The 24,757-nt window shown below is 55.9% G+C and overlaps 1 protein-coding gene across 1 annotated transcript; it reads left to right on the plus strand.

The window, feature by feature from the left end:
• Nucleotides 1–1,926: 1,926 nt before the first annotated feature.
• Nucleotides 1,927–24,721, plus strand: LOC131212022 (spectrin beta chain, non-erythrocytic 1). The gene is made up of 11 exons (XM_058205737.1): nt 1,927–2,085; nt 3,753–3,920; nt 9,065–9,181; nt 9,395–14,590; nt 14,669–14,814; nt 15,486–15,600; nt 15,664–21,507; nt 21,580–21,816; nt 21,898–22,129; nt 22,197–22,361; nt 23,885–24,721. The coding sequence occupies exons 1-11, from the start codon at nt 1,966–1,968 to the stop codon at nt 24,160–24,162; spliced, it is 12,618 nt and encodes a 4,205-aa protein (XP_058061720.1). The 5' UTR covers nt 1,927–1,965; the 3' UTR covers nt 24,163–24,721.
• The last annotated feature ends 36 nt before the right edge of the window (nt 24,722–24,757 follow it).

Raw genomic sequence — 24,757 nt, forward strand, 5'->3', positions numbered from 1 at the left:
ATGTAGTAACCAATTTTATCTAGTTTCACGCACCTCACCGTGTTGGAGTCTTAATCTAGAGTCTCTTTCTCTCACTCGATTCCGTTGACTTCCTCAAACGTCTTCCCATCGCCTTCCTCTGAGAGTCTGATAAAACTTGCGGGGTACCATTGGACGCAATGGTAATTACCTAACCGAACGGGCCACCGTTTTTGTATCCAGTCCAGCGAGCCGCGTTTGCTAGTTCAGACTTGAGTCCAGGGAGCAACGCACAGTGGGCTGAGGGAAATGGAATGTGCTAAAATTTTTATCTTCAAGCTTTACGCGCACAGTTACATCTTCTTGCGCTGGTCGTTGTAACCCTACTGATAAGCCCACCCTCCAGGAGCGGTAAAGGTGGTTCGCGCCCAACCGCGAGCCTTTTATCGCGGTCAGTCGCGTTTCCCTGTTCGCCCGAGAGCGTGCACACTGAATCACCGCGAGGCCATGCAAATCGGCCAAATGTTGCCTAATGCGCCCCAACTGCGCAGTGTGTCGTGAGGTGAACTACTAGACTTGAGTTGTAGCCGAGGATACCGCGCGAAGATCGGATACCGTTTCGAGTGGAACCGACCGGCGTGAGAGAGCAACAAAATGTCACAGTATCAGTACCGGCCGTTAAGACGATACGGTAAGCACCCCACGGGGCAGGTGCCACGTTCGGTGCCACGTCCAAGATTGCCATCGACCATTCTCGAGTTCGTGACTTGAGAAAGGACAATAAATGCGCCGTTTCAGTAGTTTTCAATGTCGTCTCGAAAGTGCCGGAATGTGATAAAAGAATCACCCGCGGAGCTGGCTGCTGGTCACGTTACTCTGCGTGACATTGACCGAAAGAGATAAAGAGTGTGTCCATGTGTGCGCGTGTGTGCCTGTTATTATCTATTTATCTGCCGTCGAGCTGTTGACGCCCGACGGACGCGGTTTTATAGAGTGGAACCACCTCGGAAGCCTTTGCCACGCATAACTGATCCATAAATGGAATGGTTGACCATTTTATACGGTGGGAGCCGCGCCTTTATCCGGAGTCCACTAAACGGTCCAAAACTCGAGTGTAACCTCCGTCCCATGTCAACGATTTCGAGGATTAACGCGCAACGGTATCATATCTTAAAAGAATACGCTGATCTCCAAAGACGGTCCGATAATTGAATTCCATTGCAAAGGGCACGTCGACGGTGGTGTGGTCGCATTTCGGGGATCGGTTGTGATAACAGGAACCTTCCCTTATCGGTGCGGGATAGTTTTGGTTATTGCACGACCGTCGCAGGGTCCTAGTGTTTATTCACACGGTAACCGGGCGCACCACGGTAGCTCCGGTGACGTCATGGTGATGACACTTTATACGGCGCTGGTAATCATCAGCGGCGATGGGCGATAATAATTAGTTGGCCCCAACAGACAACCCCCGACGGGTTCTCGACGGTGGTGGTCCGCATAAAGCGCGCTGATAGGGACGAGAGATGTGTTTGTCCGCGGCGCGAACAGTAAATAAAGCGTATCTTGCTGTCTTGGCCGCCCAATGGTCAATAATTTTAGTCATTTGCTAAACACCAGATAATGCCGCCTCTGACGGTGGTTGCATGGCTCCGGCGGCATCCTTTTACGTGTGATTGCAGTTTGTGTTGAAATTCCCGCTTGTGAATATTGCAACGCATTCAGGGCTTTCATCTTACCGAAGCTACCGCAGCAGATTAAAGTGTGACTCGCGGGTTAGTTTAGTCGATTTTCTTGCCACAGTTTAACTTTCTTCAGTACAGTTAATACTTAGTGGCTCTGTTTGTTTTTCGGGATGCTCGGGAGCAATTAAGGCACAACGACGTGCGAATCGCGCCCCGGTTCTGCCAGTACTAATCCGCCATTTTGCTTTCTCTCTCTCTCTCTCTCGTTTTAGGTGCCAATTATGAACCTGGCGGCTATGCGTTACAGGTACAGCAGCGCACCAACATGACGCAACGCGAGGGCATCCACAAGTTCGAGAATGAGCGCATCAAGACGCTCCAGGAGGAGCGCCTGCACATCCAGAAGAAAACGTTTACAAAATGGATGAACTCATTCCTGGTCAAGGTAAGTGTCGCTGGGCTGGGGTCCAATGAATTGCTGCGCAAACAGCACCACACCCATCCACACCCTGTCTGGGCGCGTTCTGGAGAACGGTTGTCCTGGCCAAGTTTCAATGTCACACGGGTTTTGCACGGGTTCGTATGCTCAACGATATGGCCAACGCCCTGCCGAGCCCAAGCTCTCTGTACCCAACTTATCTTGCGAATTGCACCGCCGGGGAATGATAGTCCTTTGCTGCAACCTTCCCCGAAGGCAGCTTTTTTTGACGGCGCGTAAAAATCCATTAGCGGTGGCACACAATGGCGGCGAAGGTGGCTCGGAAGTCGGGAAATTAGCACACACAGCCGCGGGTGGTATTGTGGTGCATTCCTCCGGCACTCCGGTGTCCGGAGAAAATGGATGTGTTCATTTCCACACCGCGTTTATCACCTGCAGTCGGTGCGCCATTGTTTGCCTCGCTAGATTTCGCGGTTCTAGTGAGCGGGAAGAAATGAAGCGCACGGCTGCGGTGGACCCATGACATCATGACAACACACCGCCCCTGCTCCCTGTGGGTCAGTGGGGCACTCGGGCCGTGCTAAACGTGCCTCGTCCTAGTGCCAAGAGTCGGCAATGCGCGCACGTACCTTTACCCCGTTCGCACGCTTCACTTGCGCGGCTCTCTTACTCCGCCTTGTCGGACATGGCCGTTTATGCTGAACGGCTGGCGTATGTGGCGGTAGCGCAATAAAATACTAGACATTCATCAAAACACAGACCGACCCCTAGGGGTGTAGGCGTACACCCGCGGTTTTTATGGACTCCTTCGAGGTGCTTCGAGGCGTGTTTGAGTTGCTTTTTAATGGTTTTCGAGCGATAAATAATATCACGCTCGTTTTCGTGAGACCCCACCTCGTAATGCTCTGCAGTGTCCACCGCTTGACCACCGAAATAGACTACCGGGAATAGAGCACCGCACGGCCTCTGGTTCGCATATGGAAGGCTCCGGTTCAAATCCTGTACAGTACAGCCCCAGAAAGGTGGTTTGCAAAATAGGCCACGACGCGCCGCGGCGTTCTACTATCTCTCGCTCTCTAATCAATCGACGCGTGCTGGGCCTCCTGGCGGGCTGTGGCTGCCTGCTAATGATGAATAAGGATCTCTCCATCTGCCAATCCTCTCGCCCTATGGGCCGAGCGCACCACCAGAAGAGGGGTCGATTGCGAAGACACAAATCACACCAACAACGCAACGGGGTCCAGTATTGTGGTCTGCCTGTGTTTCATATTCGAGTGCCACCATAAATCATGCCCAAAACAAGGTCCCTGCTGCTCTTGGTGGTGGTTCTTCACCAGCGGAGTTCCCTTCGCGGAGATCATGTGCCGATACCGCGTGAAGTTGTTGAGGTGGGTTTGAAATATTTGGTGAGAAAAACATGATCCCATTGTAGGCTCATTAGCATTAACAACCTTTCGTTGCTCGTTCGTTCGACCCATGCTGATTGGGATGGTTCGAATTTGATAACCGACCTGTGTTTGTCACCGAGACCCACCGAGGGGGTCAACCAAGACGCCAAGCTCCGTGATGGTGCAGAATGTCCTCCTGCAAGAAGCGTTGTGTTTGTTTATGGAAAATATGAAACCCAGCATCACTAACGTCGATTCTTTCCTATCTCTCTCCACCCGGTACAGGCCAAGATGGAGGTCGACGACCTTTTCATCGACCTCGCGGACGGTATCAAGCTGCTGAAGCTGCTGGAAATCATCTCCGGGGAGAAGCTGGGCAAACCCAACAGTGGCCGCATGCGTGTACATAAAATAGAGAACGTGAACAAAAGTTTGGCCTTTCTGCACACGAAGGTAAGTGCGGCAATGTTTAAAAAAATATCGCCCATTTTTTTACAGAATTAATTTTTTCGCGAGCTTCAAAGTAATTCCCATCAGACATCACACTTGTGCCAACGATTTTTCCAACCCTCGGAGCACTTCAAAAAATCATCTTTTCTTGATCGCGCAAATTGTCCATAAGTCCAGAGTAAAATTCATTTTTGTCCGTCCCGCTCTGTGGCAAAAACTCATAATGCACCACACCTCGCCAACCGAACAAAACTTTAATACTTTTGACGCGATATTTTAACATACCTCGTAAGTCACTTTTTTCCCTTTTTGCAGCTCAGGAAATGGGATTAGTTAGCCGATCGATTTTCCGATATTTTCACGTACGCTTCGCTTGAGGTCGCTTCGGAACCGCGACAGGGGTTGGGGACTCTGGCCCAAAAACTTTTGCTTTCGTAGCCAACCACCAACGGCGCACTCTTCCGGTGGTTTGCGTGTTGTGTACGCCGCGTGTGCGTTACGAATCGATGAGCATGTGGAACGGCCGATCTATGAAACACTGCGCCGTCGTCATCCACCAAAGCGCGCGTAAACGCGCACCTTGATTCCGGCGTCGGCTCGGAACGAAACCCCTGGCGATTAATTTCGCGCCTCTCGCCCCGCAATCGTCGCGCGAAAGTGAATTTTAGGCAATGCGTGTCTCGTCGAACCGCGCAAACCACCACGACGTCACATTGTCGTCCCATTCATGGCGCGAGCACGCGCGGAATTTAATCTCAACCGGATACACGATACTGCGATGCAATGTCTAGTATAACAATGGCCAACCAAGCCGGAGGCACCGTAATGAGTCATAGGTCGCGGTCACCACGGAAGCTTGTGAAATGCCTATCGCGGACCTACCGCAATCTGCGTACTACCCCTCCGTGCGATGCGTTGCGCGTCCTCATCCTGATCCGTCGTCCCTGGCCGTCCCTGGCAAAGACGGGCGGCGCCAGCTTATCGTCGTTGCCGCACTACTTTTGACCACTTGGGAAACAATTCCCATCAGATCGCAGATACGGCCACGGTGTGCGAACCTTGCGAAAATGTGGGTCAAGCGTTGTCGAACGCACTGAGGTCAAGTTTGTTGGCCTCTTATCAAAGCTGTGCTCAGCTCAGCTCTTTCTAACGTTATCCACTCCACTTGGGTGGCTAATTCGAGACCAGTATTGTTGTAGTGGATTCGATGCAAAACCGGAACGGCGGGTCAATAACTCCTTCGGATGGACCCCGGACTCAATCTGAGACTCAACTCCTGTAAGCTTTATTTAACAAAAACTGCTCATCCCAAATTTCGAATTGCTGTCCCAATTCTCCAGAATGAGAAATGAGCCACAGTCTATGACAAATTCCCGATCGATCGACGAAGAACCGTTTCGTGCTTATCCGTCGTACATAGTCTAACGCGAACAGTGACAATTCCGTCGATGCCCGACAATAGAGGATCGTAGTGGCTAGTGTTTGGGGAAGGTGCACGAGTTGGCCTCGGACATTGTTACGGACCAGGAGTGGCGATACCGGACCCAATAGTCGGGCGAGCGAACACGCTCCCGTTTTATTGTAGACCGTCGTCACGTTTTGGCCAGATAGCCTAACCCTTGGCGAATCCGCTGAGTCAGGCAGCCGCGGCAGGTCACAGGTCCTGCCGACGGCGGTGGGGATTCCACGGTGAAACACGATGCCCTAGGTGCGGTTACCACCTCTCCCGTACTTCCCCGTCGTCGTCGTGTCCGCGGCACTCCGTTACTATCATGATTCAGTTATGAATATCCAAGCGGGGCTCAAGTTCGAAGCACATACTTTGGCGCGCTGCCGCTTACTCCGGCTTCTGTTACGGGGATTATGGGTGATAGATCACGTTCCGCGCGGCCTTCGGTAGTGTTCGGTGGGGGCCTATTGTCTGCGGGTCCCTCCTGAATAATGTATCGACACTTCTAATCGCCATTGCGCGGAATGTAGAAGTGCGGAGGCTACTACTAATATGCGAATCGAGGTAATGGAATTAGTTTTTGACCTCACAAACCACGTCAGTTCAATTGGCGGACCCTTCCGCGGTGGCTAACGAAAGCGCAGGTGCCGTGGGTGCCTGAGGGTGGGTTTCCTGAGCCCTAATTGCCCACTGGTTGATGAGGGCCGCCTTCGCTTTCGCTCGGATAGAGTTGTTGCCTAGTTCGCCCATTAATCATGCCTGCTAATGTTTCCGAAGGAATTCGCACATGTAGTGTGGGCAGAGGGTGATGATTATCGCAAGCGCATCGTTCACGCTCTTACGATCAGCCGTTGGTTTGAAATTGGCGGTGGCCACGTGTTCGCTCTGGCTCACTCAACCACACCACCGAGGCAATCGTGTGAGGGAGAAACGGTCTCTCGATGGGACACTTCCTTATGGTCGGTCGCACGAGTTGCGGCTCAATTGCCGAAATTGCAAACCGGATGTGGGCCGTAGCCAAGTGGTCACATTTAGCGTAGATTGCGAGCCGGCCCATTCCACTTCCTGGTCTTGCAAACCCGCGGGTCACGTGACGACGAGGGACGTAATACAATTATGCTGCGAAACTGGGGTGGGTCGCTCGTGGGCCGCTAATTTTGCAAAGAAAGGAATTAAGTAAGCTCCTCTGGAAAGCTCCATTGTGCGGGTGGACGGCCAGTTGGGGCGTACTGAATTTCCAATCCCAGTGTCGCCGACCGCCGGCCCAGGTTTTGTGGCACAAAACCACAAAGCAGCGCCACCGTGGCTTCCGTGGTTTGCCGGTCCAACGGTCCCCAAATGTGTTGCACCCCCAGAGCTTATGTTTGTCAACTTCGCAACGGCCCAACGGGGATTGTATTTAAGCCCGTTCGCTTTGGGTTGTAGGCTTGGTGTCCGCCGCACGCGAATATTGTCAAACGCTTTCGCCGGGCGTGTCGTGATTTGCATTTTATCCGGCCAAATTGAATTAGCAATTCGGGACAGCTCCAGCAGTGGCGGCTCCCCGGCACCGTCGTGGCATTCCTCCCGTGCCTGGCCTCCCGTGTCCATCGGTTCACCTCATTTCACCTCGTTACGAGAAATGCGTTTATGAATGTGCGATATGCATGGCGGCACGGCACGGCGCTGTCGTCGTTGCTCGGGGGCCAATGAATAACGGCCCCCCCCCCCCCCCCGGTTAGTGGTTAGGTTGGACCTAAAGCCAACCGGGCTTTTACTTTGTCTGCCTCTTCTCCGACGGGTTTTATATCTCAATTTGGCCGCACAGTGAAACTCCTGTAAATTCCTCGAAATAATACTCAAAAAAGGTGCGATGTGGTTTGTTTGAATTAGCACGTCAGAACGTTTATACGGCCTGATTGGCGTTCTGATGACGTTAGCGTTCAAATGTCTCGAATTCTGCTTCCTGATTGGCTAAATCACGGCGTTGTTAAGGCTTAAATGAAGGCTACTTTGCGATAGTTCTCGCGTTTAGCCGTGGTAAAACATAGAAAAGACTAAGGTTCTAAACTTAAAGAACTTAAGGATGGCTTTCAACATGCGTGATTCATGGGTCATCTAGTCCGGTGCCTGTCTGGCGGAATGGCAACTTTATCTCAGCGTTTGTCTGTTCGCCTTATCGCTTGACCTGAAACAACAAGTTCTATCAAGGATAGTACAAATCTAAATCTAAACGTAAATAACGCCGGTGCGACGCTTGTCTCCGGTGTTGAAGCATCTGCTGCGTGTGCTGTCTAGTAGTAAGCATCTGCCGTCGTATAGTTTGGCGAGTTACGGCGATGGAATAAACCCAACGACCTGGTGATGGCGATTCTAGCAACTCGCTAGTTTGTTAATCCTACGAGCGACCTAAGAGCGAACCAGTGTTAGATACAGAGAGAGTAAGGAAATTCTCTAGGCATGGCTAGATACAGTCAAGCAATGTGTTGAAGGCTATACTAGAAAAAGAACTTTTCAAACCGTTTCGAAATGCGAAACAAATTAGGACGTAAAAAGTAGAGATTATTTCAAAGGTAATATCAAAGATTTTTCGAGTTATAAGCGAGTTCCCAATATTTTTAGGCTCAGCAGAAAAATGTCCTTATAGTGCCACGTGAACGAAAACTGAAGCGAATCAAACATAATGCCCAGATCCGCTAGCCAATTGATCGACTGTTTAATACCTCACATTGGACGCTCCAACACTTCCGTTTATTGAACATTTGAATCAAACGCTAATGAAAAGATTAGCTTGTGAAATGATCGAAAACCGATAATTATGTATTTTCTGAAAAAACGGCTTCCCCGGGTTTGGAAGTTGTTACACAAACAACGTACATCAATCGCGAGTTGGGGGTCCCCACTTAGCGGACCAAACGCACCTCGGAAACTCCAATTTGGTGTTCGAGTTCGAAAAACTGTGCTCGACAAAAAGTGGCGATTTCTCACAGACCAGACCAGAAGTGGCTGCCGGCGTGGCTCGCCACTCGTGAGCCCGCTTGGGCCTTACCTCATCTTTTCAATTAAAAAGCCGAACAGGTGATGTATGCGGTAAATTAGCTAACCGGCGCCGGCATCGGGACCGGGACCGGCTCCGGCATGTCGGAGGCAGCCGCGGAGGTCCAGAGGCTGGGGCGTCCAGAAGATTGAAGCCTAATTCAATTAGACCGGGGCGCGAATAACATCCAGCGGCGCGCGGGGCTGTAGCGCAACTAACGAACACGCTGTGGCCGTAGCTTATAGCGGAAACGAGGAACGAACAGAGCCGAAGATGTTCTGTGGGGCCACGCCGTGAGACCTAACGGGAGCGCTCTGGCGTTTGCGGCATGATGTCGGTCGGGTGAAGAAACAAATGGCCACGATTGGATCGATCATCAGCCGCACAGGTTGCGTGGCGGAAGATCCCACAGAGTGGTCTCAAGTGTGGCGCAGCAGCATCAGCCGCTGCGCCCTCGCTGCCGTGGCCAACAGATTCGAAAAGAAAAACAACTGGCCAAAGTGATTAGTTTTTCATTAGTATTCGCGCTCGACGGTTGGCGGTTTGCCGTTAGGAGAGAAACGGCGTCCCATTAAGCGGGTCCAAAGCCACGGTCCAAATGCGGGGTTCAATCAACATCAGCAGCAGAATAACAAGGCACGTATTTTTGCTTTTCTTTCCCTTTCCCGCCAATCGCTGTAGGTTCGCCTGGAATCGATCGGTGCGGAAGACATCGTCGACCATAATCCCCGCCTCATTCTTGGCCTGATTTGGACCATCATTCTGCGCTTCCAGATTCAGGAGATCGAAATCGATGTGGTACGTATGGGCCGATAAATAATGGCACCGACAACACGCGGCGGTTATGAGCCTTAACTGGTCATAATCGGATCAGAGAACACCATAATCGTTCTATTCTCGGTGTTCAGTCGCACGCCGCTCGCTTGATGACGGTCCATTAAATCGGGCTTAACAGCGCCGGAGGCACTGAGTCGTCGATCCCGTCGATTAACACTCTCCAATTCGTTGTAGGACGAGGAAAATGATTCGTCGGAGAAGAAATCCGCCAAAGACGCGCTGCTGCTGTGGTGCCAGCGAAAGACGCACGGGTACCAGCACGTGCACATTTCCGACTTCACCAACTCGTGGCGCTCGGGGCTCGGGTTCAACGCGCTGATCCACTCGCACCGGCCGGACCTGTTCGACTACGGCAGCCTGATGCCGGGGCGGAACATCGAGAACCTGAACCACGCGTTCGAGGTGGCGGAACGGGAGCTGGGCATTCCGCAGCTGCTGGACGCAGAGGACATCGATACGGCGCGCCCAGACGAGAAGTCCATCCTGACGTACGTCGCGTCGTACTACCACACGTTCGCGCGGATGAAGAGCGAGCAGAAGGGTGGCAAGCGGATCGCGAACATCGTCAACAAGCTGATGGACGCGGACAAGAAGAAGATGCAGTTCGAGCACCTGATCACCGACCTGCTGAGCTGGATCCGGGCGAAGACGCTCGCGCTGGAGAAGCGCCACTTCCCGAACTCGGTCGAGGGCATCCAGGGCGAGCTGCTGGCGTTCAAGGAGTACCGCACAGTCGAGAAGCCGCCCAAGTACAAGGAGCGCAGCGAGATCGAGGCGCTCTACTTCCACGTCAACACGCTGCTCAAGTCGCTGAACCAGCCCCACTACACGCCCCAGGACGGCAAGATGATCAACGACATCGAGAAGGCCTGGCAGCGGCTGGAGAACGCCGAACACAACCGGGAGGTGGCGCTGCGCGAGGAGCTGCTGCGGCAGGAGAAGCTCGAGCAGCTGAACTTCAAGTTCGAGAAGAAGTCGGTCCTGCGCGAGGGCTACCTGAACGAGATGATCCAGGTGCTGAACGATCCGCGGTACGGGCCGGCGCTGCGGCAAGTCGACGCGACGGTCAAGAAGCACGAGGCGATCTCGGCCGACATTCTGGCGCGCGCCGATCGGTTCAACGATCTGACCGACATGTGTACGGAGCTGGCCGGCGAGAACTACCACGGCAAGGAGCGGGTCAAGAAGCGCGAGACGGAGGTCATCACGAAGTGGAAGGAGCTGCTCGAGCTGCTCGAGAACCACAAGCAGAAGCTGGGCCAGATGAGCTCGCTGATGAACTTGCTTCGCGAAATCGATGCCACGCTGACCACAATCCGGGCGCTACAGGGACAGTTCGCCTCGGAGGACGTGGGCCCGCACCTGCTCGGGGTGGAGGAACTGCTGCAGGCGCACTCGCTGTTGGAACTGCAGGTCACCACGCTGGGGGAAACGCAGCGGCGATACGTGCGCCAGGGTGAGGCGTTCAAACGGGGCGACTACAAGGACACGAGCCTGCTCGATGCGAAGCTGGCCGAGCTGGCCAAGCAATACCAGGAGCTGCAGACGATGAGCGACGGTCGGCGGGCCCGGCTGGACGAGGCGCGCGACTTCTACCAGTTCGTGGAGGACCACGAGAACGAGGAGGGCTGGCTGGTGGACAAGCAGCGCATCTGCAAGGCGGGCATCACGGCCAAGGACCTGCGGGCGGTAATGTCGCTGCAACAGAAGCACAAGGCGCTCGAGGACGAGATGAAAGTACGCAAACCAAAGTCCAGCCAGATCACGGAGGCGGGCCGCAAGCTGATCGGTGACGGCCACTCGCGGTCACCGGAGGTGCAGGGCAAGATCGAGTCGCTGCAGGAACACTGGACGGCGCTGGAGGACCTGGTGGAACTGCGCAAGCGCCAGCTGGAGGACGCGGCCGAAGCGTACCAGTACTATGCCGACGCGAACGAGGCCGACTCGTGGTTGAACGAAAAGATGGCGTTGGTTGCATCGGACGACTTCGGCGTCGACGAACCGTCCGCCCAGGCGCTGCTGCAGCGGCACCGCGATCTGCAGGGCGAACTGAACGCGTACTCCGGCGACATTCTGAACCTCAACCAGCAGGCCGAGAAGCTGATCCGGGCGGGCATCTGCACGCTCGAGCTGTCGGCCGCCGAACCGGAACCGGTGCCGGAGACAGAGCAGGAGGAGTGGGTCAACGAGACGCGCCTGGTGCCGAAGGAGGTGTGGGAGGAGGAACCGGTGGAGCGGCTCGAGCACCGCACCGTCACGGAGAGCAAGCTGCTGCCGCACGTGCAAGCCCTGTACCGCTTCGAGGGCCAAAACATGAAGGTGGCCAAGGGCGACATGATGATCCTGCAGAACAAAAACAACGCCGACTGGTGGAACGTGCGGAAGCTAGACGGCCAGGAGGGATTCGTGCCGGCGAACTACGTGAAGGAGATCGAACCCCGGCCGGTGCCGTGCCTGGTGCGCAAGGCGGAAAAGGTGAAGGCCTTGCAGAAGGTCAAGAAGACGATCCTGGTGAAGGAGGTCATCCAGGTGAAGCGCGTCCGGCCGGCAAAGGTGAGCCAGATGAAGCCGCTGGTGAAGCGGCGCACCAAGGGCGAAGCGGCCGACGGCGGTGGTGGGCTGGACAGTAACGACAGTGTCGATAAGCGCCAGAAGCATATCAACGGCACGTACGATCAGCTGCAGGATCTGGCCGAGCGTCGTCGGGCACTGCTCGAGGACTCGATCTGTCTGTTCCGGTTCTACCGGGAGTGTGACGATTTCGAGAAGTGGATCAAGGACAAAGAGAAGATGCTGCGCACCGAGGACCCGAAGGGAAGCGTCGAGACGGCCAAGCGGCAGTTCGAAACGTTCGTGAACGATCTGTCCGCGTCGTCCAAGCGTGTCGAGGCCATCGATTCGGACGTGGAGGACTTTGTGCGCCAGGGTCACTCGCAGCTCGACAAGGTGAAGGCCCGCCAGCGCCAAATACACCAGATGTGGGAGCACCTGAACTACCTGAAGGGCCAGAAGGAAAAGAACCTCGAGGGCGCCTCCAGTGTGGAGCTGTTCTACCGGACGTGCGAGGAGGCGATCGATTGGATGAACGAGAAAATTACGCAGCTCGACACGGCCGAGGTGGGCCCGGATCTGAAGACGGTGCAAGCGCTGCAGCGACGCCACGAAAACCTCGAGCGCGAGCTGGCGCCCGTGAAGGAGAAGGTGAGTCGCGTCAACCTGCTCGGCAACACGGTGAAGAACTCGTACCCTTCCGAGCGCGAAAACGTCAGCGAGAAGCAGCGCGACATACAGGACCTGTGGAAAAAGGTACAGGAGAAGGCTAAGGAGCGCCGATCGCGGCTCGAGAACGCGGTCGGGCAGCAGATCTTCAACAGCAGCACCCGGGCGCTGCTGAACTGGATCGCCGAAAGTAGCAACCAGCTGAACGCCGAAGAGACGGCCCGTGACGTCGAGACGGCCGAAAAGTTGCTGAAGAAACACAAGGACCTGGGCGACGACATTCGGGCACACGAGGACGAGTTCTCGCAGCTGGCCACACTCGGGCAGCAGATGCTGGAGCGTAATCCGGCCCTCTCGGAAGACCCGGAGATTGCGAACAAACTGGCCAAGCTGGAGTCCGAGCGGCAGCGGCTGAACGGGGCCTGGTTGGCGAAGGAGAAGAAGCTGCAGCAGTGCATCGAACTGCAGATCTTCAACCGCGAGGCGGACAAAATCGATGCGACCACCAAGAGTCACGAGGCGTACCTGGAGTACGCCGACCTCGGTGGCTCGCTGGATGACGTCGAGGCCATCATGAAGCGCCACGTGGACTTTGAAAACTCGCTCGGGGCGCAAGATAAGATTCTGAAGAACTTCTCCGACGGGGCCGACAAGCTGATCCGCAACAAGCACTACGACGCGCCGTACATCGACGAACGGCGGGCGCAGGTGTTGGCTCGTCGCGAGCGGGTCAAGGGGCTGGCGCAGAAACGTCGCAATGCTCTGCAGGCGTCGAAGGACTTTCAAAAGTTCTCGGCCGATGTGGACGACCTCGGCATGTGGTTGGCTGACAAGACGAAGATTGCGGGCGACGAGAGCTACAAGGACCTCACCAACCTGCCCCGCAAGCTGCAGAAACACAAGGCGTTCGAGCGGGAACTGCGCGCCAACGAGGGCCAACTGCGGCTGGTCAATAAGGATGGTGAATCACTGATCAAGACCAACAACCGGGCGCCCGAGGTGAGCGCCATGCTGGCGGCCACCAACCAGAAGTGGAAGGACCTGGTGGCCATGTCGCTGGAGAAGGGCCGCCGGCTGGAGCAGGCAGCGTTACAGCGAGAGCACAACCGCTACATCGAGGACTCGAAGAGCAAGTTCGACGAGCTGGATCACGCCCTACAGAGCAAGCAGGTCGGGAGCGATCTGCGCAGCTGCAAGGACCTGATGAACAAGCACCAGGTGCTGGAGAATGATATCGCGCTGTGGGAGCAGAAGGTGGCCGAGCTCGTTACCACCGGCGAGGAGATGGCGCACGAGGGTCACTTCGATGCGAGCAACATCGAACAGGAAACGAAGAAGCTGCAGGCCCAGTTTGCGGGGCTCCGGAAGCCAGCCCTCCAGCGCCGGGAGGCGCTCGACGAGAGCCTCCGGTTCCACAAGTTTGTGTTCGAGCTCGACACGGAGCTGCAGTGGATCAACGAGCACCTGCCCGCGGCCAAGTCGGAGGTGATCGGCCAGAATCTGCACCAGGCGCAGAGTCTGTCGAAGAAGCACAAAAAGCTCGAGGCCGAAATCGAGGGCCACCAGCCGATGATCAACAAGGAGCTGACGTCGGCCGAGAACCTGATCAACCAGAGCCACCCGGAGAAGGCACGGGTGCGGGAGCTGTGCGGTGCTCTCGAGCGGGCCTGGGCCGATCTGCAGGACCAAACGGCGGAACGCTCCCGGAAGCTGGAGCTGTCGCTGAAAGCTCAACAGTACCTGTCGGAGGCGGCCGAAATCGAGACGTGGCTCGGCGAGCGTAACAATGTGCTCCGTTCGTCGGACTACGGTCGTGATCGCGACTCGGCCACGAAACTGCTGACCAAGCACAAGGTAATCGAACTTGAACTCGACACCTACTCGGGCATCGTGTCGGAAATGGGACACACCGCGTCGGCCATGATCGCGTCCAAGCACCCGGACAGCAAGGTGATCGCCGCCAAGCAGCAGCTGATCGAGAAGATGCTGAAATCGTTACAAAAACTCGCCGGCCAGCGGCAGTTGCGGTTGATGGAGAGCCTCTACCGGCACGAGTACTTTGTCGAGTCGGCCGAGCTGGAGCAGTGGATCAAGGAGCAGGAGCAGGCCATCAACTCGGAAGACTACGGGCACGACTACGAGCATTTGCTGGTAGGTTTGAGGTTTGAGCTGGCCGGTGGGTTTTGGGCTTGTTTTTTTACGGTAGATGGTTGGGTTTTTCGTTTTTAGATCCTGCAAAATAAGTTCGATGACCTGAAGCACCGCATAGAGGTTGGAGCGGAACGCTACAATCAGTGTGAGAACTTTGCCAAAAAACTGATCGGCGGCGACAGTCCGTACGTGTCGGAGATCGAGAAACGCCAGGAGCTGCTAAGGTAAGCTAGCGGAGGCCGGTGGATGCCGCATGCCGGGTTGACAACTTCCCGATTGGACGATCCTACTGCTGTAAAGCTCCAAATCTAACGTTCGTTTCTTTCCTCCTACTTCCAAACGGTACTCCTGACGGTACCTATGTCTACCTATGTGCATGCCTCTTTATCTACTGTTTTCTATCGTTCCTTCACTATCTTTCTCTGTTTCTCTCTCTCAATACGTGTCTCTCCCAAAACCCCATTTGTAAATGAAATGCAAACCAATGAACCAAACCGATGGCAGATCCTTTTCGGAGGCGCAATTGGATGTCGTTGAACTGTACGACAACATACGGTAAATGATTCGATTCCCGTTCCTATCCTTCCATGTGCTTCTTACGTGACGTAACTGGGGTCCTTGTTTTCTCATGGGCCATAAACGCAACATTCGGGTTCTCATTCGCCAATTCATCCAATGTAGGTGTGCTACTTGGTGTACCTTTTAATATTGCTTACATTCTCAGCCATTAACACTTGTGGTGTCACTAACCGTTCGTGTCGATTGTCCACCATAACTACTATTATTCGTTTAGATAGAAATTCAATTATTATTTCAATGTCAGTGTCAGTGGTTAGTCGATGGGCGAGGGCTCGTGGGTCGCCTTACTGTACCGAGTTTCTTGTGGTTTCCATAGCAACGCCTGGCAGCAGCTACTCGAGCAGTTGAGTGCGCGCGAGAAGAAGCTTCATGCCGCCGGCGAAATTCATCGGTTCCACCGTGACGCTGCAGAGGCACTGTTCCGTATTCAGGTAAGCGGATCGGCATGCGGAATCGTCCTGATGTTTGCTAATGCTCTGCATTCTCTTGAGCAGGATAAAAATGCTGCCTTATCGACCGAGCTGGGCAAGGATCTCAACTCGGCCCTGGCGCTCGCTCGCAAGCACGAAGCGTTCGAGAACGAACTGGTACCGCTGGAGGCCCAGCTGCAGGTGCTGGTCGATGACTCGTTGCGTCTGCAGACCAAGTATCCGGGCGACAATGCGAAGGCCATCGCGGCCGAGCAGGAGAACGTGATCCAAGCGTGGAACGTGCTGAAGGAGAAGTCGGCCCTGCGTAACGATCAGCTGCACGCGAGCTGTGATCTGCAGCACTTCCTGACGCAGGTGCGCGACCTGATGTCGTGGGCGACGAACCTGCGTGCCGCCCTGCAAGCCGAGGAGCACGTGAGCGATGCGGCCGGAGCGACCGCCCTCAAGATTCAGCACGATGCGATCTACGGTGAGATCGAGGCGCGCGAGCAAACGTTCCGGGAGCTGAACGAGCTGAGCGATTCGATGGTGCAGACCGGTCACTATGCCGCGACGGAGGTGGAAGAAAAGTGTTCAGCGCTGCTGGACGAGCGGGCCAAGCTGCACTCGGCGTACAACAAGAAGAAGATACTGCTCGAGCAGAAGATCGATCTGTTCTGCTTCATGCGCGACGCGAAGGTGATCGACAACATTTCGAGTGGCCAGGAGGCGACACTGTCGAGCCTCGACTTTGGCATCACCGTGGAGGTGGTGCAGGATCAGGTGAAGCGCCACGAGGCGTTCGAGAAGTTGATTCAGACGCAGGACGAAAAGGTGGCCATCCTGCAGGACCATGGCCGCAAGCTGGTGGAACAGAACCACTACGACAGCGAAAACATTCGGCGGCGGTTGCGCGAGATCGTCGAGCGGCGGCAGAAGGTGAAGGACCTGTGTGCCAGACGCCGGCAGAAACTGGCGAATGCGCTACTGTACGCGCAGTTCATACGCGACTGTGCCGAGGCCGGGGCGTGGATTAATGAGAAACAGAAGAAGCTTGAAGCGGACGCGCACAGCTACGCCGGGGCCGGCAACATGGAGGACAAGGTGAAACGACTGAAGAAGCTGCAGGCGTTCGATGCGGAGGTGAACGCGAACGAAGGGCGCATCCGGGAGGTGCGCGACAAGGGCGAGCAGCTGATTGGCAAGAAGCACGAGTGTGCGGGCGAAATCCAGGACGAACTGGTCAAGCTGATGCAATCGTGGAACGTGCTGTTGAACGAACTGGCATCGAGAAGCCGCGGCCTGAAAGAAGCCCAGGACATTCTGGAGTTCAACACGCATCTCGATAAGCTCGAGGCGTGGATCCGCGACAAGGAGATGATGATCCACGCCGGGGACACGGGCCGCGATCTCGAGCACTGTAACGCGCTCCGCCGCAAACTGGACGATGTCGATAGTGATATGCGAGTCGACGATCAGCGCATCAAGAACATTAACCAGCTAGCCGATAAGCTGGTGAGCCAGGATCAGGTTGAAGGCAAGAACGTGCAGCAGCGGAGGGAGAACTTTAACAGCAAGTGGAAGTCGCTGCAGGGGGCACTGTCGCGGTACCGTGAGTTGTTGGCGGGTGCGTACGATATCCACGTGTTCAATCGCGACGTGGACGATACGGCGGAGCGGATCGCGGAGAAGATGCTGGCGATGAGCGCGGAGGATACGGGGCGCGATCTGAGCGCGGTCGAAGCGCTGAAGCGCAAGCAAGAAGCGATCGAACGGGACATGACGGCGGTGGAGCAGAAGATTCGTGAACACGAGACGGCGGCGGCCACCCTGGCGGACAAGTATCCGGACAATGCGATCAACATCGTGGAGAAGCTGGACGAGCTGAAACGGCACTGGCAGGAGCTGCAAGGGGCGAGCGTACGGCGCGCGGAAACACTCGGCCAGGGGTACACGGCACACAAGTTTACGGCCGACGTCCGCGAGCTGGAGCTTTGGGCTAACGATATGATCAAGAAGATGGACTCGGCCGCAGCCCCGGCCACGATCGCCGACTGTAAGGCACAGATCGAGCTGCACCACGAGCGGAAGGCCGAGATCGATGGGCGGGATCGTATTTTCCGCGACCTACAGGAGCACGGCGAACGGCTGGTGGCCGAGCATCGGGATCGGGCCACCAAGAACGAGCACGTGGAGCGGGCGTTGCGCAACCTGGAGGACCTGAACAAGCACCTGCACGACTCGTGGAAGGGGCGCAACAGGGGCCTGAAGGAAGCGCACCAGTTGCAGCTGTTTAAGGAGCAGGCGGACCAGATCGTCGAGTGGCTGACGAACAAGGAAGCGTTCCTGAACAACGACGATCTGGGCGAATCGTTCACGGCCGTCGAGGCGCTGATCAAGAAGCACGAGGCGTTCGAGAAGCTGCTGCACTCGAACCGGATCGGTGAGCTGGAGCGGTTCGCGGACGAAATACTGGCCGAGAGCCCGTTCGAGGCGGACGTAATCAAGCAGCGGCTGTGCGGGGTGATTAACCGCAAGGAGAAACTGCTCGCTTCGGCCGCGGCCCGTAAGCAGAAGCTACAGGAAAGCCTGCAGCTTCAGCAGTTCCTGCGCGCGCTGTACGAGGTCGAGAAGTGGATCAACCAGAAGCTGCAGATCGCGCTGGACGAGAACTACCGCGAGCCGAGCAACCTGCAGAGCAAAATCCAGAAGCACGCCGCGTTCGATGCGGAACTGAGCGCCAACTCGGGTCGCGTGACCGCCATCATTGAGGGAGGCGAGTCGCTGATCAACGCCGAACACTACGCCAGCGCGCTAGTGCAGGAACAGCTCGACATTGTCGAGAGCGAGTGGCACAAGCTGCGGGACGCGTCGCGTGAGAAGAAGGAACGGCTGGCGGAGGCGTACGAGGCGCTGCTGTTCCAGCGGAGCCTGGAGGATTTCAACAACTGGATGGACGAGGTCGAAAGCCAGCTGTCATCGGAGGACTACGGGCGCGACCTAGCGTCGGTGAACAATCTGCTCAAAAAGCACGACATGCTCGAGGCGGACGTAGCGCATCACGCGGACACCGCCGAACAGGTGAAGGCGACCGATGCTAAGATGCTGGCGTCCGATCACTTCCTGAAGGAGGAGCTCCACGAGGGCGCCATGCTTACCGTGAAGCGCTACCACTCGCTCCACGAGCCGATGACGATCCGGCGCGACAATCTCGAGGACTCGCTGCAGCTGCACCAGTTCTTGCGCGACGCGGAAGACGAGCTGCTGTGGCTGAGCGAGAAAGAGCCACAGGCGGCCTCGAAGGATCTCGGCAGCAGCCTGACGGCGGTGCAGAGCTTGCAGAAGAAGCACCAGGCACTCGAGGCGGAAGTGCTGATCCGAGAGCCGCCCATCTCGGCGCTGGTGCAGCGAGGCCAGCAGATGATTCGCGACAACCACTACGCGGTGGAACAGATCGAGCGCCAGTGTGGGCTGCTGCAGAGCAAGCTGGTCAACCTGCGCAACTTGAGCAACGTGCGCCGGCTGCGGCTGCTCGATGCCGTCGAAAGCCAGCAGTTCTACGCGGAGGCGAACGAGGCCGAATTTTGGTTGCGCGAGAAGAAGCCGATCATTTCGTCGCACGACTACGGCAAGGACGAGGATTCGGTGGGCTCGCTGCAGAAGAAGCTGGACGGGCTGCAGCGCGAACTCGGTGCGTTCCGACCGACGGTGGAGAAGATCGAGAAGCTTGCCGTGGGTCTGCAGGAACGCGGTCACTTCGATAGCGAGAAGATCAGGACGAAGAACGACAAGATCCTGTACCAGTACGCGGAGCTGAACAGGTTGGCGGGCGAGCGGGAGAAGAAGCTGGCCGAGATGAAGCAGTTGTACGAGTTTGTGCGCGAGATCGATGATCTGCAGGAGTGGATCGAGGTGCAAATGACGACGGCCGGTTCGGAGGAGTACGGCACGGACGTGGAGCACGTCGAGCAGCTGACGGTGCAGTTCGAGTCATTCGTTTCGAACCTCAACTCGAACGAGGCACGCGTGATGGCATGCATTGCGCGTGGTGACGCCCTACTAAACGAGGGCAATCCGAACCGGGACACGATCAAGGCGAAGCGGGACGAAACGCGCCAGCTGTGGGACGAGCTGAAGGACCTGGTCGTTGCCCGCCAGGAAGCGCTGGCCGGTGCGCGACAGGTGCACGTGTTCGACAGGACCGCCGATGAGACGATCGCGTGGATCAACGAGAAGATCACGGCCGTTCTGTCGGAGGACTATGGGCACGATCTCGAGACGATCCAGTCGTTGGTGCGATCGCACGAAGCGTACGAGGCGGAACTGGTCGCGATCCGGGAGCAGCTAGAGTCGGTGGTGAACGAGGCGCAAAAGCTCGGCGACACATACCCCGACGCTAAGGAGCACATCGAGGTAAAGCGCGACGAAACGATCGAGATGTGGTCGGAGCTGAAGGAGAAAACGGTGCAGCGCAAGGAGAAGCTGATGCAGGCCGAGCAGCTGCAGGCGTACTTCGACGAGTACCGCGATCTGATGGCGTGGATCAACGAGATGCTGGCGAAGATCACGGCACCCGACCTGGCGAAGGACGTCGCGGGCGCCGAGGTGCTAATCGGCAAGATCAAGGAGCACCGCACCGAGGTGGACGCACGGAACGAAGCGTTCGAGGTGTTCGATCGTACCGGTCGCAAGCTGATCCGTGATGGCCACTTTCTCGCGAACGAGGTGCAGGAGAGGATCGCGGTGCTCGAGCAGCGGAAGCGCCTGCTGGACACGACCATCGGGCAGCGGGCCGAGATGTACGAGCTCAACCTGGACACGCAGCGCTTCCTGAAGGAGGCCGAGGACATGGAGGGCTGGATCATTGGCCGGCAGGTGCAGCTGAAAGAGGCCAAGCTCGGCGACTCCATCGCACAGGTCGAGGATCTGCTGCGGAAGCACGAGGATTTCGAGAAAACGGTCGCCGCCCAGGAGGAGAAGGTGCTGGCCCTGAAGCGGATCACGCTGCTGGAGCAAAAGTTCAAGCGCCAGCTAGAGGCGGAACATGCTGCCCGCATCGCCGAGAAGGAACGCATCGAGCGGGAACGGCACGAGACGCTCAAACAGAAGGAAGTGCAGCGCATCACGGAGGAGCGCCGCCGACGGGAACCGGGGGCCGCCGCCGGAATCAATGGCTACAACGAGGGAATGCTAAACACATCTTCGGGCTCGGCCGCAGCCAGCTCACTGTCGGGCGTCGCTGCCGGCGGACCGGCCGTCGCTCGGAACGACCCTTCCAGCGCCAGTCCACTATCCACTTCGGCCAGCAGCACGGCCCTCGGTGGCGCCACCGGCAACGATCAGAACAGTTCGGTGCAAAAATCGAACTCCTTCGCCACGATGCTGCAGGAACGGTTGCGCCGCGGCTCGGACAGCAACATCAAGCGCGCGGAAAGCATGAAGATGGGGCAGAAGCCCGTCAAGCGCGCTCCGTCGTTCACCACCCGCCGGCGAGCGCAGAGCTTCCGCAAGAACCAGCGGGCGGGCGCCTCCGATACGGACAGTTCGCTCCTGCCGCCGGTCGAAGTGCAGGGTGTGCTGGAGCGGAAGCACGAACTCCAGTCCGGTGGCAAGAAGGCACCGGTACGCTCGTGGAAACCCTTCTACACCGTCCTGTGCGGCCAGTTGCTGTGCTTCTTCAAGGACGCGGAAGACTTTGCGATGCAGAAGGCGGCCACCGCACCGGTCAACATACTGAACGCCCGGTGCGAACGGGCCGAGGACTACACGAAGAAGAAGAACGTCTTCCGGCTGGTGCTGCTCGACGGCTCCGAGTTCCTGTTTATGACCAACTCGAAGGAATCGCTCAGCGAGTGGGTCAACAAAATCGCCTTCCACGCGGCCCTACCGCCGAACCTGCAGCTCATGAGCTACGACGAGTCGGTCAAGGTGGGTACACCCCCGTGGGCAAAACTCGTCCATGCGAGCCGCGATAGTTCATCCGCGATCTCTCTTCTACAGCAAAACAACAGTGCACCGGATATGAAAACGATCAGCTCAACCCAATCACCGACGCCGGAGCGTAGCGATGCCGCTTCGTCGATCAGTTCACGAACGTCGTCTCCGGACAGTCAGCGGCGCGATTCGCGCACATCGCTCAACAGTGCCAAATCGGGGTCCGGTAGCACCGGTAGCTACCACACGCCGCAGACCAACTTCCTGCAGAAGCAGAAGGAGCTTCGCGAGCTGGAAGTGCAGGTGGGTCAGATTGTCCGTTAGCGAATCGCGATCGGTTGATTGAAGTTGTTTAAACTAATCCGCGTACGGCATGTGTTGCAGCAACAGCGCCTGTCCGCGCAGCATCCACCCAGCCAAGCGCTACCGCCGCCACCAACATCGCCCGGTCCTGTGCAGGAAGTGTACGGACTGGCCGACAAGCCGCCGATCCCACCGCGCGGTGTGCCGCCGCCGGTGCCGCAACGTCAGTCGAGCACCGAGAACGTGCTGAACAACAACGGGGCCGTTCAGATGCGCTCGAAAACGGGTGCCACCGGTAGTCCGAACGGAAGTGGTCAGTCAGCAGTTGGCTCGCGAAAGAGAGCACCATTAACCTAGTCCATTTTCCTGCTACCCCGTAGACTACGACAATGGCAACTTCACCAACCGACCGTACTCGCTGCAGCCGGGCACCATGTTCAACAGCGGCAAGTCCGCCAATCCGCCGCAGTCGCAGCTGGCATCACAGAATGGTAACGGCAGTGGCGAAGAAGTGTGGCTACGCCACAGTGACATTCGCTCATCAGGTAAGTGCCCGTGAGATGGTCGGCCTCCGCACAGCGCAGCAGCTTCCGAAGAGTAGACTTCCTGGGGCCCCACAGACTTCGTGCTTCGTGCAGTTGTGGTGTTCGCTTGCTCCTCTGAGTTTCTAGCTAAATGTAGCATCAGAAAGCGGCTCTCGCTCGGGAGTCTTTGGAAAGATTTTGCCAATGCTCGTTATTCTAATTGTTCCGTCACACAAACGCACACACGATTATTGTTGTCCCGCAAACACCACCTTTTATATGTTTTGACGCTCACCGCGGCCAGGGGTTTAAATGTTGTTGGGTAACGTAACTTGTGTATGTTCTGTGTCTCCCACCCATCCGACGGTGTTCCGACGATCCCGTAGAATATCCTCCACCACCGCTCCCAGCAACGTCGCCACCTCTGAGTACCTTCACCTCGCTCAAGCCACCATCCGGCTACCAGCAGCAGCAGCAGCAGCAACATCAACACTATCAGCATCCCGTCAGCCATCATCACCACCATCATCCGCAGCACCAGCAGCAGAAGCAACAAATCGATCAGTTCATTAGGCGAGAGCAGCTAACGAACAATGTTGCCGCTGCCACAAACCATCGGCAAGCGGGCAGCACAGGCGGTTCGCGAGATGCCGGAAACGGAACCACCTCACGGACCACCTGGCACCATCAGCTACCGGCGGCGGTAGCAGCGCCCACCGGAAACAGTGGAGCGAACGGCGGAGCCAAGAGTGAGCACTTCGCCTATCATAACAATGGCAACCCGATGGCCCAACCGCCACCGGCCGCCGGCAACAGTAACACCTTTGGCAACAGCATCAACCTGGACGGTTATAGCACCGGTACAGCCGCTCTTTCCATCAAACGCCTTTTCTTTTAACGCCTCCGTTGCGGTTTGGCGGTCTCTTAGAGTGTGTCCTTTCGTGTTCCTACCTCCTACCGACCCTGGTGGTCACTTTAACATCTACCCTCTCACGTTTGCTTTGCCCGGCGTTGCCATCCTGTGTTGTGTCTAGTTGCAATGTCTACTAATCTCTCTTGGTGGCTGGGACTTTTGGTGCTCGCGTTGTAGACTTTCGCGGTTGCTAGGGATACTGTGTGCAGTGTCGGTCTCAGTAGTCGTAGTCTAAAGACCTTCGGAGGATGGTACGAGACTTATCACTATGGATTTACCTTTTTCCCTTAAGACCAGTCGTTTTGACCAACTAACTACAAATGATTGGCGCTCACTTTTATTGTTAACAATTTGTATCTATATCTGTAAACAGTAGTGGAGTTGTATCGTAATTTTGAAGCCACGCGATTATGGGCAGTTAACATTTAAATTGTAAAGTTGTCACTCATACTTTGATTGAAATTGGCCGTGGGCGTAGGATAATGGTTGGTTTGTTAGACTTTAACTCACGGCGCTTCGAATTGGGGGTGCTTTTTGGTGGTTCCACCTTCTGTGATCTTTTGAATATTCCCGTGATTAATTTTCATTTTCTCCCGCCCCAATCGTTCCCCCCATACGTCATCTATTTTAGGCTGGGGCCAATCGAGATTCGATGCTTCGCGGCCAACATCCCTACCGCCACCGGGTGCGGTCTCGACGATCGGTGGTGCTGGTCAGGACTTTGGCCAGTTCGGCGGATCGGGCAGCACAGCTGGATCCGGCAGCGGCGGTCGTCACCAGTCGGCCGAAAGCTCCAGCGAAAGCGAGGCCAGCTTCATCAAGGGCGGCACCGGAAAGGATGCGTCCGGCAAGGACAAGAAGGGCGTGTTTAGAATATTTTCAAAGAAGAAGTCGAAAAATTCCAGTTAATAAGACGTTAGTAAAGGTTCGTCGAAAGCGGTGTAGTGCGAGAACTGCGAACGGTCTTGTTTTTTTTTTAATTTACATTTTACACAATAACACTACGATAAGTATGTATAGTATGTTATTCTGATTTTGCTTTCGTTTTATATAAAGTATTTTTTGGTACGCGCATTTTGTTGATACGAGCACCGGTTAGATAACCTTTTTGGCAGGGACGGGCAAATTCCGAAGGCATGCGTGCGCCCCAGCAGCAGCGTGTTAGGCAGCTTTTTACGATTTTGTTCCATAATCTCGTCGCGTTTACTTTTTTACCTTGCTTTGGTTTCACTTTTGCGTGTTTTTTATTGTGTAAGCAGAGTAAAGCGTGTCTCTCCAAGAAGGGCACGCAAGAACATAACTGTTACATATTCGATGTAGTTTCGGTACGATCCGAGCGCGGATGGCGAAATAGTTTCTAGTGGTACACACGAAATCCTAGGGTTAGTTGAGTAGCGTTAAGTGTCCTTATTTTTGCATGTATTGTTTAGTAGTACGTTAATGAAAGAATGTAATGAAAAGATAATAAATACCATCATTTGTAAATGTATCTAATTTGTGTTTT

This window comes from Anopheles bellator, chromosome 2 (assembly GCF_943735745.2).
Source record: "Anopheles bellator chromosome 2, idAnoBellAS_SP24_06.2, whole genome shotgun sequence".
NCBI lineage: Eukaryota > Metazoa > Arthropoda > Insecta > Diptera > Culicidae > Anopheles > Anopheles bellator.